This window comes from Meriones unguiculatus, chromosome 11, assembly GCF_030254825.1.
Source record: "Meriones unguiculatus strain TT.TT164.6M chromosome 11, Bangor_MerUng_6.1, whole genome shotgun sequence".
Classification (NCBI taxonomy): domain Eukaryota; kingdom Metazoa; phylum Chordata; class Mammalia; order Rodentia; family Muridae; genus Meriones; species Meriones unguiculatus.
The window spans coordinates 73,067,262-73,085,676 of NC_083359.1; the positions used below are offsets into that span (position 1 = coordinate 73,067,262).

At 45.2% G+C, this 18,415-nt stretch overlaps 2 protein-coding genes across 2 annotated transcripts in view; both read right to left on the bottom strand.

The window, feature by feature from the left end:
- The window catches only part of Rnf2 (ring finger protein 2), a 30,370-nt gene extending 24,759 nt beyond the window's left edge, over positions 1 to 5,611 (bottom strand). Inside the window, exon 1 of the mRNA XM_021640027.2 lies at positions 5,458 to 5,611. The gene's annotated coding sequence lies outside the window, so the exon portion shown is untranslated. The remainder of the gene's footprint in view (positions 1 to 5,457) is intronic.
- A 7,690-nt stretch (positions 5,612 to 13,301) lies between these two features.
- On the bottom strand, positions 13,302 to 13,633 carry LOC110550247 (ubiquitin-like protein 5). Its single transcript, XM_021640011.2, has one exon. The coding sequence runs from the start codon at positions 13,631 to 13,633 to the stop codon at positions 13,412 to 13,414; it is 222 nt and encodes a 73-aa protein (XP_021495686.1). The 3' UTR covers positions 13,302 to 13,411.
- Positions 13,634 to 18,415: the final 4,782 nt, after the last annotated feature.

Below are 18,415 nucleotides of genomic sequence, written 5' to 3' on the forward strand. Positions count from 1 at the left end.
TCTGCTAATCTAGGCCCAGCCTTGGAAGCTTCTAGCCTCCATATACTCTAATCTAGGCCTAGAATGTTTTCAGCCTCTGAGACTTACTGCTGAATAAGCTCACCCTTTCTTGTTCTTTCTGAGCTCTAGGCTAGCTGGTTCAAGTCAGCTGTTCTGGCTCAAACTCCTCTCCCAGCTGACTTATTCAATCCGGCTTTTACCTCAGCCTCTGAATTGCTCTGCCTGGCCTCAAACTAACTAAGCAATCTGCTCTAATCTCCTGGCTCCTTCAGTCTTCACTAGAGTTCTCTTTCTGCAACCTGTCTATTACTGTCTCTTTTCCTCTCTGTATTGCCCTATAAGTAGCTTCCCTTTCCTCTCTCTTCTGAGATTTCAGCGTATAAGTCTTTCTCTGATTCAGCACAGTTTCTGCCACTCAATTTGACATCACTTTCAAACATGGGTGCCTCCTCCTACAAGCTAACTTTACCTTCATTGTTTGGGATCAAAGGTATGTACCACAATGTCTGATCTTTTCTTTACCTGAAACTTGCTCTATACCAGGCTGCCCTTGAACTCTAGGTCTGTCTCCTGGATTAAAGGCATGTTTGTATTCCAGCTGGACCACACAGACCTAGAAGATCTTTGGATGTGATCTCTTGCCAAAACAGCCAGGTTCTGATTTAAAATCCTCTACACTGACCTCTACAAAATCCATCACCCTATTCTCAGAACTCATAAGATAGTTTTATTTACTTTAGATGTATGTGTGTGTGTGTGCATGTATGCACATGAATACTGTTTGCTATTTGAATGCGTGCCTGCATGACCGATCCCTTTATGGATGATTATTGAGTCACCCTGTGGTTGCTGGGAACCACATGAAGTTAAACTCAGGACCTCTGGGAGTAGTAACCTCTGAACGAACCATCTCTCTCCAGCCCTGACATTTGTTTTCTTACTGGGACTTAGTACCTTGCTAGACAGTGTTTGTGTAGTGTTTTTGTTTTGTGTTGTTTGTTTTTTTAAATGCCTATAAGGATGGTTTGCCTACATGTCTGTCTGTGTACCACATGCATGCAGTGCCAGCAGAAGCCAGAAGAGGGCATCGAATCTGTTAGGACTGGAGCTACGGCCTGCTGTGAGCCACCTTGTGGGTCTGGGAACCAAACCAAGCCCACTGAAGAGAAGAACCGGACGATATCTGCTGAGCCATCTCTCCAGTCTTCTAGTCTAGGGAGTCTAACTGCCCTCTTCTGAGATACCTTGCTGTTTCAATAAATGAGGTTATTTTATAAATCCATTTTACAAAGGCTAACTTGAAATCAGTCATTTGTTTTTGTTAAGATAAAGCATAAAAGCCACTGAACTTTTGTTTTTGTGATCCAAGTTATCCACTTTTGGAAAAAAAAAATTTAAATTGTGCAGGATATGTCAAACATATTCACTGGCCTCTCGTTACTACAGCACATGGTCAAAGATAAGCAGGAGTTCATCTCAGTCTAAGTATGAGAAGAGACTGCTAAATGTTTTGTTTCTTGCTGTTGTTTAAACTGGCCCAGAAATGCCCTATATCATCTAGTGTTCAAGGAAAGAAATAGCAATATATTCCAACACTACAACAGGCCTGAACTGACTGGTATTTTCAAGCTGGTTTTCTTCAGTGCTGAGAAGTCAGTCCAAGGCCCTACAAATGCTAATCACCATCTCCCCTTTCCAACCATGCTCCCAGCTCCACACAGATTTTTCACACTTTCTACACTGACTTTGAATTCTAACTTCTTCAAAAACCAAAAGCAAAACATCCAACTCCAGTAAGCTGGCCATGGTGGCTCAGGCCTTTATTTCCAGCATTCAGGAAGCAAAGGCAACTGGATCTCTGAGTTCCAGGACTACATACTGTGGCCCTGTCCCAAAATAAACAAACAAACAAACAAATAAATAAATAAAGATAAAATTAAAATTTACACTCTACAACATAGAAGAAAAAAGAAATCTTTCAGGAGAGCTCATAGCAACTCTTCTGTTCTCTCAAGACTTTTACTCTGCCTATTACTTCACTTGATATCATGCCTTCACAAGACGTTTCAATCTGAAGTTAACTTTTACAGTAACTTTCCACTGGTATATTTAATACACAAACTAAACTTTAAAATTACAGTGAATATGTATGCTATATAGAAGCAACATGCAGCTATGTGGAAGCAACTCAATCTCAAAATGTCTGAAGGCAATAGCCATCGTTCTTGGAACTGCTGGCAGCAGCTCAGCTCCAATAGGACACACTACTAGACTCATCCATACTAGCCCACTTCAGCTGCCACACACCCACAGGGCTTTAAACAAGATTCGAGAACATGGCCAACTTGGAGTTTCTCAGAAGAAAACTGGTTGTAGGCCACCCACCCACCTTAGCATCTCCAGTCAGCTCATGAACAAAGTTTGAATTTTCACCTCTTCCTGCCCGTGAACGAAGTAAAGCTTGTTTCTAATTAAATACCATGGGCCTCATTACAAATTCAAATATCTATGTGAAATTAACCAAACCATACCCTGCCCCGAACACATATGAAATCCAGGTCCCAAAGCATCCAGGTCCAAGTGTCCAACTCTCTTTTTTCTCCCCCCCCCCTTGAGATTGGGTCTCACTATGTAGTTCCAGACTGCCTGGAACTCAGAGACTGCTTCCACCTCCCAAGTGCTGGAATGAAAGGCATGAGTCACCACATCCAACTAAGTGTCCAACCTTCTGACACTGTGACAAGTCACCATCCACAAACATGTTGGTCCCATTCTTTGCTATCCTGGAACCTATGTGGCCCAGGCAGCAGGCTGAGCACTCCTGAATGCTGGAAACAAAGGCCTTTAGACCTTTAGGAACTGGACTGAGTGCTAAGATACCTTTATACTCAAACTACACCTACTCAAATACAAGTTAAGAGTCTATAAACTACTAAATTTTCAGATAAATGAAGGCAAGAAATAAACAACTGGTGTCTGGCGGTGTTTCTCTTTCATAATGGTATAACTAATTAAAAATCAGTAGCAGGTTTGTGTGTTTGCAGGATGTAAACAACCTAGGGCTGGGTGCATGACTGGTGGAAGAGCAGCGCTGGGGAGTGCCCCTGAGACCCGAATAGTGTTGTGCGAGGGCACGCTGGCTCGCACCTGTCTATCTCAGTAGGACTTCAGAAGATCAAGGAAAGCCTAGATTACAGAACAAGACCCCACCTAAACTATGATACAGTTTTCATTTCTCCAGAATTCAGTGAGCCCTTTCAAAACTCTGAAGTTCTTTTTAAGTCATACTAGAAACACTCCCATAATTTTTAAAGAGTGCATTTTAATGTGAGCTAATTTCTCTTGCTAGACGGACTTATACTTCTTTGCTAACGTACAAAAATTAAAATGCCCCTAAATAGCTGATTATATGTTACACATTAGGCATGCATCACCTTTATTCCAAAAACTGTATGATATGATATGTATGATATGAACACAAATCATGAGAAAATCAGATTAAACCTGATTTTAATACAGACCTGATATCAGAAACCTAAGCGCAGTAACAGACTATGGAAATTCCAAACATGGACTTAGTCTATTTTGCTATAAATTCTCCCTGGGCACTGTCTTGAAAGATCCACACAGAGAAACAAAACAAAAATAAAGAAAGCTCACTAAAGACCCACTATTTTGCATGTCTGTGGCGTCTATGTTATATTGCTTGTTCTAATATAAAGCTTTCTGTGCAGCACATTTGAGGACCATGATCTTATTTTTCAAACACAAAGACTAGCAAGACTCAGGCAACTATCCTTTAGAAAGTCTCCTTTTAGAGGTGTGGCTTTTGCTTGGTTATGTTTGTCTGAGACAGTTTCATATAGCCCACGCTGGCCTTTAGGGTAGCCAGGGATGACCTTCAACTCCTGATCATCCTGTCTCTACTCCTCAAGGCTAGGTTAGAGCATGCATCTAAAGTCTCCATTTTAGTCTTCATCTATAATGAATGTCAAGAGTCCGTTCCACACCTGAAAATAGTAAAATGCCATATTTGCTGTGATACCCCTAGAAATCGGAATGTTAAATATTTTACAGTTATTTTACTAAATAGTAGAGTGGGTGTACTATCAAGTCATTAATAAAAGATAACTGTTGATTGTGACGGGTAGAAACTAAGAGGGCAAAGAGGTATATCCAGGAGTAATATCGCTGCCATTTAAGTTCTTTTTAGATCAAAGGCTCAAATTTCAACTTAAGACACAAAAGCCAGTTGTGTTGAGTGTCTATAATCTCATCATCACAGGGGAAGCTGAAGCAGAACGACTGCCAGCTTGCCTGGACTACACTGAATGGGTTGCTGGCAAACAACAAATGAATAAAGTCTCAAGACCTAACATCAATCTAAATTATTAAAACACTCAGCAACTACAAATAATTTAAAACATTCGCTACCAATTCCACTAAGTACTCCAGTTGATAATCTCGGAACTATCGAAATAATTTAATGCAAATGGCTCGTGGTACTTTAATTAAATGACCAGCTTAAGTTACTGACACAATGCCTTTTTTTTTTTATTTCGAAAGAAATAATCACACACGAAAATACTTGCACACCGAAGATTTTGCACACACCGCATAAAGTCTGACATCTTCACGACACGTTACACGGCATACAAACTTCCGACAGCCTCTTAAAGGACACACAGTGGGGACTGGGGGGACGTGAACCGGCAATTTGGTTGGGTGGGCAAAATAATCGAAATGAACCTCAAAGTTTGCAAGACCGATGTTTAGCGACAGTGTCTCTGCGGGTAGGAAGGCGACTTCTGTGGCAGGGGAATGATTCCAACAGCGAAGACGGGGGTGAGGGAGGGTGGCTGGGGGAGCCGCCGGCGGAGTGAGGATTTCGGCAAACGCTCCCCGGGGTTCAAAACGCCGAGCCGCCCCCTCCCCCAACGCCGCCTCCGGGGCTGAGCCCGCGGCTCGCGCAGCCAGCAACAGATACTCCGGGGCGGGCCGGCGGCTCTCCAGAAAGGTGGGGGCCCCGAGGGGGGACCCCAGCCCGCCCCGGTCCCGGGTCCCGAAAGGAGGGAGGGCTGTCGGGGCCCCCGGCGGCGCGCCCCGCCCCCACGGCGCGGACCTCCCGGCCCCGCGGGGGAAGCCCGGGGATAAGTTCGCCGATCCCTCCGGGGCCGCCCTCGAGGCCCCCGGCCGCGGTTCGGCCGAGGACGGCGCGGGCGCGCTCCCCGGGACGCCCCGGCAGCCCGGTGCTCGCGGGCGGCGAACAATGAGCCCTCCCGGGCGGGCCGCGAGAGCCGGGGGCGGCGGCGCCATCGCCTCACGGCCCCTCGCGGCCCTCGGACACACACACACACCCCCGAGTCCCGGGCCGCAGCCCGCCCCGGCCGCCCCCCGGCCGCGGCCCCCCGCCCCGGCCGCCCCTCGCCGTCCCGCCCGGCCGCCCGCCCGGCTCACCGGCTCCTGCCCCAGCCCGGGGCTGCGCTGGCCGCGGCCGGAGCGAGACTCGAGGATCAACCGCCGGCGCCGCCGCACAATATGGCGAGCCTCGGCTTCCGCAATGGAGCTCGGGAAATACAACAGGGGCCGCTCAATATTCATGAGAGACTGGGGGGGGCGGGGGGGGAGAGCCGGCTCGGCCGGAGCTGCGGGGAGGGCGGGAAGCAGCGAGCGAGCGAGCGAGCGGGCGGGCGAGAGGCGGAGGCGCGGGACGCGGACGTGCACCGCGCGGGGAGGCCCCGGCGTAGGAGAGGGGGCGGGTCTCGGGCAGGCCCGGACCTCCCGGCCACGCCCACATCCTGGCCCCGCGCCCGCCCGCTCGCCCGCTCGCCCGCGCGCGGCCCGGCCAGGCCAGGCTTCCCCCGGGCGCCTCCGCGGCCCCCCGCCTGCCGACCTGGACGCCTTCTCTGCGTCTGCATTCCCCCAGCCTGGAGCCTTTCTGGGCTTGCCCGGGCCCACAGGTTGCGCCTTCCCGCCCGCCGCGGAGGTTTCCACTTGGGCTTGGGGCCCCTGACTTTGTTCTCTTAACACATCCCGGCACTAGAAATCCTCAGGATTTCAACGGCAGAACTTTCCGGACCTGGCTCTCCAGCGTCCCAGTCTGATAGGCACTTCATCCTACTGAGGAAACCCGCAAGATCTAAGGAAAGTGACCTTCAACTCTGGAACTTGGTGCCTGTTAATTTGTTCCTACTGATTCCCTTTAGGCTGTTTATGTCAACCTCCCTGACATAAACTTGAACTTGAAAATATAAGTAGATGTACATAGTTACCATTACCCAAAACAAATCCAGTTAGCCCTCAAGAAATTATTCAGTAATTCCTACATTTAAATTATGAACTAAAGAAGTAACAAGAAGTTCCCTAACTTCAAAATTGATCACGTTCTCTTGAAAGATAATCAAGAATGACAGATGATAGAGAGGAAGGCATTTTCTATATAAGAGAATAGACTGAACTAGAAATTGGGCAAGCTGGTTTATAGCTTCCAGTTACATTATTATGGCATAATTCCTTTTCTGTGGCTTAAATTTTTCTTATTGTATTATTCAGGGTTTTCTGTAGGAAGAGAATTAATAGAATTGATATATTATATCAATTATATATTAAAGCATATTAATTAGGGTGACTTACAGGCTATGATCTGGCTAGTCCAACAGTGGCTGTGTCCAAGCTGAAAGGCCAAGAGCCCAGCTAGATATGTCAGCTGGTTATCAATCCATGTTAAAATCCAAAGAAGTAAGTTTTAATATCAGCAAAATAATGCTTCAGCAGCAGGATAAATGCACTTGTGGGTGAGAGTGAGGGGAAGCAGGCAAAAGCTTCCTACTTCCACTTCCTTTTCTATAGGCTGCCACCGGAAGGTGTGGCTCCCACCTCAAATGATTCAGTCAAGAAAATATTTCACAGATGTGCCCAGATGCCTGGGTTTTGACCAGATGTGGTCAAGTTGAAAAACAAGATTGGCCATCACACTTACTGTCCATTCTAGCAATTTTCTGTCTTTAAAAAGCCCTTCAAGGTTAAGCATTTCCTCAGCCGTGAATGAACGCCAAAGTAACCCAGAATGCTCTGTTCCGCCACCCTCTAGAGACTCAGTCAGTAGCAGAACTTCCTTCCATCGAAGCTTAGAACCTTTTGCTTTAGTTCAAATGCTTTTGGAAATCATGGGTTTTTTTTTTCCTTTCTCTTTTAAATTTTTATTCTTTTATATTAATTACAGTTTATTCACTTTGTATCCCAGCTGTAGCCCCCTCCCTCATTCCCTCCCAATCCCATCCTCCATCCCTCATCTCCTTCCATGCCCCTCTCCAAGTCCACTGATAGGGGAGGTCACCCTGCACTTCCCTCTGACCCTGGCTTATCAGGTCTCATCAGGACTGGCTGCATTGTCTTCCTCTGTGGCCTGTTAAGGGTGTTCCCCCCTCAAGGGGAGGTGATCAAAGAGCCAGCCACCGAATTCATGTTAGAGACAGTCCCTGTTCCCATTACTAGGGCACCCACTTGGAGACTGAGCTGCCACGGGCTACACCTGAGCAGAGGTTCAAAGGTTATCTCCATTAATGGAGTATCAGTCTCAGAAAAGACCCCTGGGCCCAGATTTTTTGGTTCTGTTGCTCTGCTTGTGGAGCTCCTGTCCCCTCCAGGTCTTACTAACTCCCCCTTCTTTCATATGATTCCCTGCACTCCACCCAGAGTTTGGCCATGAGTCTCAGCATCTGCTTTGATATACTGCTGGGTAGAGTCTTTCAGAGGCCCTCTGTGGTAGGCTCCTGTCCTGTTTCCTGTTTTCTGCTTCTTCCAATGTCCATCCTGTTTGCCTGTCTGAATGAGGGTCGATCATCTTACCCAGGGTCCTCCTTCTTGATTAGCTTCTTTAGGTGTACAGATTTTAGTATGTTTCTCCTATATTATATGTCTAATATCCACTTATAAGTGAATATATACCATGTGTGTCTTTCTGCTTCTGGGATATCTCACTCAAGATAATCTTTTCTAGATCCCACCATTTGCCTGCAAATTTCATGATTTTCTTATTTTTAATTGCCGAGTAGTTTTCCATTGGGTAAATATACCACAATTTCTGTATCCATTCCTCCGTTGAGGGACATCTGGGTTGTTTCCAGGTACTGACTATTACGAATAAAGCTGTTACAAACATGGTTGAGCAAATGTCCTTGTTGTGTACTTGAGCATATTCTGGATATGCCTAGGAATGGTATAGCTGGATCTTGAGGAAGCTCTGAGAAAGCATTGCCAAATAGATATCCAAAGTGGTTGTACAAGTTTACATTCCCATCAGCAATGGAGGAGGGTTCCCCTTTCTCCACAACCTCTCCAGCATGTGTTGTCACTTGAGTTTTTGATCTTAGCCATTCTGATGGGTATAAGGTAAAATCTCAGGGTCATTTTGATTTGCATTTCCCTGATGACTAAGGACATTGAGCATTTCTTTAGGTGTTTCTCTGCCATTCAATATTCCTCCATTGAGAATTCTCTATTTAGCTCTGTACCCCATTTTTAAATTGGATTACTTGATTTGTTGTTGTTTAACTTATTGAGTTCTTTATATATACTGGATATTAGCCCTCTGTCAGATATAGGGTTGGTGAAGATCTTTTCCCAATCTGTAGGCTGTCGTTTTGTTCTGATGACAGTGTCCTTTGCTTTATAAAAGCTTTTCAGTTTCATGAGGTCCCATTTATTGATTGTTGATCTAAGAGCCTGTGCTGTTGGTGTTCTGTTCAGGAAGTTGTCTCTTGTGCCAATGAGTGCAAGGCTCTTCCCCACTTATTCTTCTGACAGATTTATCATGACTGGTTTTATGTTAAGGTCTTTGATCCACTTGGATTTTAGTTTTGTGCACGGTGATAAGTATGGATCTATTTGCATTTTTCTACATGTAGACATCCAGTTAGACCAGCACCATTTGTTGAAGATGCTGTCTTTTTTTCCATTGAATGGTTTTGGCTTATTTGTCAAAAGTCAAGTATCCGTAAGTGTGTGGGTTTATTTCTGGGTCTTTTATTTGATTCCATTGGCCCACCGTTCTGTTTCTATGGCAGTACCATGCAGTTTTTATTACTACAGCTCTGTAGTACAGCTTGAGATAAAAACCCTGTGCTTTGCATGTTCGGGGTTGTCTCCTGTCTTCGGAGGGGTGACCTCATCGTGATTGGAATAAACCTCTTGCTTTTGCATCGAGTTGTGGTCTGTGAGAGTTCCTGGGAAGGGCGCAATCCTGAGCTCCTGAGCTGTGAGACTCCAGGTCTTACATTTTGGTGCGTTTGGCTGGGAACCAGCGTGTCTCTTCCCCAACCCTCAACAGACTGGGCTCGGAGGTCGAGCTCAGAATAAGTTAGTCTGATTTCTGTTATGCTTGTCTCTATTTTACCACTCTGTTTCTGTTTAGGCACCTATCTGGACCTTTTTGGTGGTCTGATCAGTTGTTGCGATAGACAGATATGTCAGAATATCGCTTGACTGGGAACTAGAGGACGCTCCAGATTCCATTTGAGGAGGCTAGGTCCGGGACGGTCCTCCTCCCATTTGTTTCTCGTCGAAGACGGCTACTATGAGGCAGCCTCTCAATCAGAATTCTGTGGTACCGCCTGCAAGGGCGTCCTTGTCTAATTGCCTGTCTTGTTCTCTTCGTCTCTATCGTTGTTGCCTTTTTGACTTTCTTGACGGATGACTTTATTATGGGACAGACTATGACTACACCCTTATCCCTCACCCTTGATCATTTCTTGGAGGTGAGATATAGGGTACATAACCTTTCAGTTGAAGTTAAAAAGGGAAAATAGCAAACTTTCTGCTCCTCAGAGTGGCCTACTTTTCAGGTTGGATGGCCACTGGAGGGCACCTTTCACCTTGCTGTCAAGATTAAGACCCTCCAGACCCCAGGAGGCCAACCTGATCAGGTTCCCTATATTCTGACTTGGGAGGATCTAGTTCATCACCCACCTCCTTGGTTTTGCCCCTTTATTCTTCCCACAGGGACTTCCCTGACAGCCATCTGTGTGGTCAAGGAGGAGAAGATACTTGCCACTCCAGATACAGATCTCCTTCTTTTTGACCTTCCACCTCCTTATCCGCCAGCTCTTCTCCCCCCTTTCCCGAAAATCCCCAAGCTGTAACTGATTTGTTTGAATCTGTCCTATTCTCAACCAACCCACCTGGGATGATTGCCAGCAACTCTTGCAGGCCCTCCTGACTACCGAGGAACTGGACAGGTCCTCCTTGAGGTGAGAAAGAATGTGCTGAGAAGGACGGGAGGCCTTCCATCCTCCCTAATGAGATTGATAATGGCTTTCCTCTCACCCGTCCCAACTGGAATTACAACACACCAGGAGGTAGGGAACGCCTGAAGGTCTACCATCAGACTCTAATGGTGGGTCTCCGTGGGGCTGCTCGAAAGCCCACCAATTTGACAAAGGTAAGAGAGATGGTTCAAGGGCCAGATGAATTCCGGCAGCCTTTCTTAAATGGCTGATAGAGGCATACCACCGGTTTACACCCTATGACCCTACCTCAGATGAGCATAAGGCAATAGTGACTATAACCTTTATAGACCAGTCAGCCAGAGATATTCGTAGAAAGCTCCAGAAAATAGAGGGTTTACAGGACAAGTCGTTGAAGGATTTAGTGCAGGTAGCAGAAAAGGCTTTCTATAGCCGGGAGACAGAAGAAGAGAAATAGGAAAGAAAGTAGAAAGAGCAGGAAGCTAGAGAAAGAAAGGGATAAGAGGCAGGACAGAAAGTTGACTAAGATCCTGGCCACTGTAGTGCAGGAGAGTCATAATGATAGGGAGAGAGTTCCTGGCAATCGGAGGGGCCCTCTGTCTAAGGATCAGTGTGCCTATTGCAAGGAGAAAGGACACTGAATCAAGGATTGTCCCAAAAGGAAGAAAAAGCCAGAAAAAACAAACCCTAGAGCCCTGGAGACCCGGGTCCTAACCCTGGGTGATGATAGTGACTAGGAGGGACAGGGTTCAGACCCCTCCCTGAGCCCAGGGTAACCCTTAAGGTGGAGGGGAAGCCAGTCCACTTCTTGGTGGACACTGGTGCCCAGCATTCTGTTCTCTTACAAGACTTTGGAGCTAAAAGAGAGAAAAAATCGTGGGTGCCAAGGAGCCACTGGATTTAAACAGTATTCATGGACTACCCGAAGAACGGTGGACCTTGGAGTGGGCCAGGTATCCCACTCATTCTTAGTTGTCCCCAAATGCCCGTACCCACTCTTAGGGTGAGATATTCTACCTAAGATAGGGGCCCATCTTCATTTTAGACCAGATGGCCCACAGGTGACAGACAATAAAGGGGATTCCATTCAGGTGCTGATGATTAAACTGGAAGATGAATACCGCCTGTTTGAACAGGTGGTAAGTCCGGAAAAAGACATTGACTGGTGGCTAGAGAGACATCCCAGGGCACGGGCTGAAATGGCTGGCCTAGGAAAAGCAGAGAAACAGCCCCCAGTTCAGATAGAGCTGAAGCCTCAGGCTACCCCGATCGATCGCAGTGCGACAATATCCGATGTCTAAGGAAGCCCGTGAGGGGATCTGCCCTCACATACAGCGGCTCCTTGACCTAGGGCTTCTCAAAAGTTGCCAATCAGCCTGGAATACTCCATTGCTGCCGATTCAAAAGCCTGGGAGCAAAGACTATCAACCCGTACAGGACTTGAGGGAAGTTAACAAACAGGTCACAGACTTACATCCTACCGTGCCCAACCCGTACAACCTGTTGAGTTCCCTTCCTCCTGACAGGGCTTGGTATACAGTCCTGGACCTTAAGGACACATTCTTTTGTCTTCAACTCGGCCCTACCAGCCAAGACATTTTCGCTTTCGAATGGAAAGACCTGGACTCGGGTCTCGGGCCAGCTTACATGGACTCGACTTCCTCAGGGGTTCAAAAATTCCCCTACCTTATTTGATGAAGCCCTACACCGGGACCTGGTGCACTTCCGGGCCACCAATCCCCAGGTAACTCTTCTCCAATATGTAGATGACATTCTATTAGCTGCAGATTGTAAAGAAACCTGCCTTGAAGCCACCGACCGGCTGGGCAAGAGCTGGGTGAGCTCGGCTACAGAGCATCGGCGAAAAAGGCCCCCAGCTCTTCAGGAAACAGGTCAGTTATCTGGGAAACATATTAAAAAGGGAAAGAGATGGCTGTCAGAGGCTAGAAAAGAAACTGTGTTTCATATTCCCCCTCCGAGGACTACTAGACAACTGAGGGAATTTTTAGGTACAGCGGGGTTTTGCCGGCTGTGAATTCCGGGATTTGCTGAGATGGCAGCCTCTCTGTATGCCCTTACAAAGGACAACGGTTCTTTCATCTGGGGAAAGGATGAACAAGCTGCATTTGATAATATTAAACAAGCCTTAATGTCTGCCTCAGCATTGGACTCCCTGATGTGACCAAACCCTTCCGTCTCTATGTGGCCGAGAATCGGGGAATGGCCAAAGGGGTGCTAACGCAGAAAATTGGACCCTGGAAGAGACCGGTAACCTATCTATCCAAAAAGCTTGATTCAGTAGCGGCAGTGGCAGCACTAGTAAAAGATGCAAACTGACTGTGGGACAGGACCTCACCATCTATGCTCCTCATGCCATATAGAGTCAGCCGCTAGAGGAAACTCTGTCCTGGTGGTACTGACCGCTGAGCTGCCCAGAGAAGAACGACTAAACTACTCAGAAAGTGACTGAAAGCTAATACGGCAAAAACGGGGGATATTTGACACTGAGGTTGAGGGCATGGATTGACTCCAAAGGTAAGATCCTTCTACCACAGAAAGACGCCGAGAAATTAATAACTCAGATGCAGAAGTGGAATGAGAAAAACAATTGCGATTGTTTGAATTGAAGCCAGGTGCAGATAGCTCTTGAAGGGCAGGGTGAGCTGTTTGCAGAAAAACCATAAAAAACCAGCCATAAACTATCTTCATGCTGTTCTTGCTGATCAATCAATGTATAGAGCAAAAGTGGTCCGATTTCTAGGTATAAAAATCCCTGTGCTTTGCAGATGGAGATACTTCCAGACGATCTGTTGTTGTACAGGATCGTTTGGCAGTTCTTGTTTTTTTTTTTTTTTTTTTTTTTTTTTTTTTGTTGGAAATCATGTTTGACTGGATTAAGCAAGTCAATTAATGTTGGGGACAGTGATCATTTATAGGAAGCAGAGAAACTTTATGAGTAAATTTAATATTGTATTTAAAGAGTCACAGGATTATTTTAAAAATAGAAAACTTATGGGATATTTAGATTTTAAAAAGCTATTTTATTTATTTTAAAAGCAGCATCAAAGTTTGTATTCATGTGGATTGTTAAAAATGAGCATCTATAACAGTGTTACATGAGCCATGGGAGAGGAAAGCAAGGTTGGGCAAGGTGGAGGAATTCCCCTCTACTGGTAATAAAGCTCCAGGCCCATCCCATCGTGGATTTCATAATCTCCCAGAGTTAGATGGTCCTTAAAAATCATGTCGCACTTTTTAAGAACAATCTTATACCAGCGAGTGCCGGTTTGGGCCGCTATCAGTTTCTTCAAGTCCTTGACGGTGTCCTCGGCGTTGCACTTGATGCGGACTCTCGTCCCTAACCGGTCATTGCAGACCACCTCAATCATGGCGGCTGGAGCTGTGATCTCCTGGAATCTGTGGACGACCCAACGACACAACTTGTAACATGAACGCTCTAAAAAGCTATTTTAAAAGTTAGACCTTGGGCTAAAAATCCTTGAATAGACAGTTCTGACAAATCGGTGTAACTTCTTTCATCCTTCTTATCTCTTCACTCCAACAAAACTTGGCATGAGGCCAGCCTAAGGTGTCACGCCTTTAATCCCAGCAGAGATTAGAGGTAGAGGCAGATAGATCTGTGATCTCAAGGCCAGCCTGGTCTACAGAGCTAGTTCCAAAATAGCCAGGGCTACACAGAGAAACCCTGTCTCCAAACAAACAATCTTGACTGGATTAAATAGGAAAGGTTAGGTTCCAGCACATAGTAACAAACAACTCTAAAACCTTCAGCTTCAACACATCAAGTCTCATTGCCTGCTCATCCTTGGTGCTTAATGAGGATCAGACACACTGTTGTAGTCAGAACCAGGTTGACAGATACGACATCTCTTAGCTGTGTCACCTAGCATTAGTCAGGGACCTCTAGAGTAGCGGAACTCACAGAATGAATCTCTCTCTAGAGAGAAACGGAATTTATCAGAATTACTTACCGGCTGCAATCCAGCTAATCCAACAATGGCTGCCTATGAATCCAGTAGTTGCTCAGTCCACGAGGTAGGATGTCTCAGCTGGTCTCTAGTATATGCAGGAAGCCTGAAGAAGTAGGCTCTAATGCCAGGGCAGGAGTGGGCTTGATAGCAGCACAAGAACAAGCAGGCAAAGAGCGAAAGCTTCCTTCTTCTATGTCCTTAAGTAGGCTTCCAGCAGGAGACATGGCCCAGGCCAGAGGTTGGTCTTCCCAGCTCAAAGCAGGGTAGCAGTGGATCTTCCCACTTCAAATTAAGCAAAACTTCCTCCATTTCTGGTGTTAGTTAATTTCAGATGTTGTCAAGCAGAAACTAAGAATAGTGATCACTACTGTGATGACACACACCTTTGATCCCAGCATTCTCCGGAAGGCATTGGCAATTGGATTTCTGTGAGTTCTAGGCCAGCTGGGGGTGGGGGAGGGGGGAGGATACATTACACACCTGATTCACAGTAATTCATTATTCTCCGTAGCTGTGAAAGAAAATAAGTGAAGAGTAACTAGGATCTTTCAAAGCCCAGTTTGGAAGGGGCACAGACCACTGATCAAATTTCGCTGGCCAGAACTAGTTAATGATTTCTATGTATGTACAAGGAGAGGGAACACTTGAACTAAGTTTAGGAAGAAAAGTGGTATTATGGGTGAACAATTGTAATGTTAGCCATGGGGATACCACTAGTTGGTTCTTGGTTGTTATGAAAAAGTTTTTTATTATAGCTGTATACACTCCAAGAAGTTTTACTCTATAGCTTTAGTTCTTGGGTGATAGCCTCAAAGTGGTTTCAAAAATAAACTCTGTGCATGTTTCCTGTCATCTAATGTAGACTTTCTAACTTCTCTTCCCCCCCCCATTTTTTTTGGTTGGCTTGTTTTGGGGAATCTGTGGGTTCGAAGACTTGGCTGGTTGGTTTGGTTTTTTGTTGTTGTTGGGGTTTGTTTTGTTTGTTTCTTTTTGCTTTGTTTGAGGCACGGTCTTGCTATGTAGTCCTGGACAACCTCCAATGCATAGCCAAACTTCCTATCTTTGTCACCCAGCTACTTGGATTACAAGGATTTTGTTTTTGGTTGTTGTTTTATTTAAAGGAAAGCCATTAAGCAGCCCAGGGTAGCCTCAAATTCACAACTCTTCTGCCTTAGCTTCCCAAATACTGGGATTATGAACATGCTTCATCATATCTGCCACGGACCGGCCCAGTCAGGCTCCCAGCGTCCTCGGGAGAACAAGGCTTTGGACAGGAAGACACGGTTTCGGCAATGAATTGACAGAGACCAGTGAGGCTTTGGAATCTGCTGCAATTTTACTGAAGTCAAGCTGATATTTTTATAATGATCTTACAAAAAGGCACCTTAAAGTTGGCATACTTCCCAGAACATTTAGACTTTTACCAAGAATACAAAGTTTACATTTTAACATAGGGGAGTGCCCACAAGAAATCTTGGCCTAAAAACTTTTTGATCAGAGCAAACAAAAAGTAACCTCAAATGCAGTTTTATTATTGTTAACCAATGAAGAGGAAAGTCAGGAGCTAAGTCAGATGCCTGCCAAAGTCTAAACACACCTTTGTCAACCATATTCCCATATGTCCTGCTAAAGATTTATGATCTTCCCTAGGAACAAGACAATAAGGGGGGGGGGCAAGCTCGAGCCAGCTGTACTTCTCATGCTACTTTTTCCTAAGAAGGAGCCTATTATTTTTTTACTATTCTTATAATGCCTATTGATACTGAATCTGATTTATTACTTTTCTTAAGTTTATTCTTTTTACATTTTATTCTAATTAAAGCCTTTAATGATTTACTAATGATAAATTTCTTTATAGAGTTAGTTGTGCTGTTTTAGGAGTCATAAAGAAAGATGAGGAAACTCATTAATCCAGCCCCACAACCGCAACCAAAAAAGCATAGAAATCTCAGAACGCGTCTCTTTGCCAAGCGGGGGGGGGGGGGGGGGGTGTTTGCCAGGGACCTCCAGAAAGCATAATCCCGAAGGACACATATCTCTTAGTCTGAGTAGCGCTATCTATTGACATGCTACACCAGACGCTGGAGTGGGTGTGGCAATATCTGGTTCCCCTTTTGTTTTTACTGGACTATACAGGCCACCAACTGATGATAATTAGCCTATAATTTTTTATTCTAATTTTTTAAAATTTGTTTGTTTTATGTGTATGGGTGTTTTGCCTGAATACATATAGGCAGCCTGGTACCTGTGGAAGTCAGAAGAGGGCATTAGATCCTTTGGAACTGGAGTTATGGACGGCTGTGAGCCACCAAATGAGTGCTGGAAGCCAAACCCTCCCTGGTCCTTTGCGAGAGCAGCAAGTACTTTTAACCATGAGCCATCTTTCCAGCCTCACAATTTTTCACTCTCCTATGAAAGAATACCTATATAACCATTCTGTTTGTTTTCACTTTGGGTATATTTAATTTATTAAATTAGAAGAGGCAATCGATGCTTTATTATAAAATCAGCTACACGGTAGAGACTGCCGTTACATACATCTTATGAGCATGGTTAAGAGAGACTAGGTTGCGACATTCCACAGTTAGAAACACGAAATGTGGACTTACTGCTATAACCTGACAAATCAGGGAGCATCTGTGTATTAATAAATATACAATCCAGGTCACTGCATCCATTGTGATTTGCCCTATGGAAGCTTCGTTCTTTCTACTAATGTTTTTCATTTCGTGTAACGAATAATCATCCTGCAGCTGGACATGGTGATACACACTTGTAATCCCAGCACGCCGGAGACGGAGAAGGTGGCAAACTTTGTCTCAACAACAAAGCAACCAAAATAAAAACTAGTATGAGGATGAGGGATGTGACTCAGTGGGAGAGTCCTTGCCTAGCGTGCACAAAGCCTTGGGTTTGATCCCTAGCCCTGCACACAGCCTTGTTTGGTGGTTCAGGCTTGGACCAGCTGGAGGAGAGTTGGGGAGAAGGTCAAGGCTACAATCAGCTTGTAGGGAGTTTGAGGCCAGCCTGAGATTTATGAAACCCTGTCTCGAAATAAAATCCCGAGATAGCATTAATAACACCATGTTAAAAGTGACATCAGTATTTTAAGTAGAAGAACATCATATTAGCACTGTATGTAAGTATTATAGGTGGATGACTAGATAAACTCTGAATGAAAATATTATTTTTCCCTAGAGACCTTAGAATACCAACCTAATCACATTATAAACTGAGTAGCATTGGTAATTTTTTCAAAATCACCTCTTTAGTGGCTATATTCTATGGTTATGTGACAAAGTGTGATTAGTTTAGCTCAGCCAAGCTTTCCTGAGCATCTAATATGTGCTGTTACATGTTTTGAGCATAAATTCTAATGTATTTACGCTATAAACCCTTGAGGAAATAAGTCGTATATGCCTAGAGACCTGCACAGTGCTTGGTACTTAGTGGGTGCTTGAGAAGTGTGTGCTAAGATAATGGCAGATGGGGATTCTTTGATCTCAGTGTGTACACAGGACAGCCTGATTTGCCTTGAGCTCATGGCTTACCAACAGAAATGTCCCTAAGGTTGTCTGTGATGTATCCACCGCAAAGAGGTCTCCTCAGCCACACCCCAAGCAGCTTATTGTTACCAGCTGTCACTGGTGGAGTCAAAGGTTCTGCCTCTTTCTTAACCAACAAACCAGGCTCTATTCTGTAGCTTAGGCTTTCCTGGAGCTCACTATGTAGCTGAGGCTGGCCTCAGAATTGTAGTGATCCTCCTGCCTCAGCCTCCCTGAGAGCTAGAGTTACTGACATAATCCCCAACCAGAGCTTATTCCTCCTCTGTAGATTACAGAATTCAAAATATGATGCCTATGGTTCAATAACTGTCCAAGACATTGGCTTTGGAAATGGAACGGCTGAGGCTCAATCCTGGGCCATTTGACTCCAAGTCTAAAGAAAGAGAACTGATAGAATGAATATATATAATCTCCTATATATATACATATATATGATTATATATACGTGTATGTATGTATATATAAATATGAACTCCCATATATATGGGACTATAGGATGTAGTCTGAGTAGTCTAACAATGGCTGTTTTAAGGCTCAGGTAACTGTTGAGTCCACAAGGTCGGTTGTCTGGGCAGTCCCAGTTTGGCACTGGAATTGTGCATGATTCTTGTAG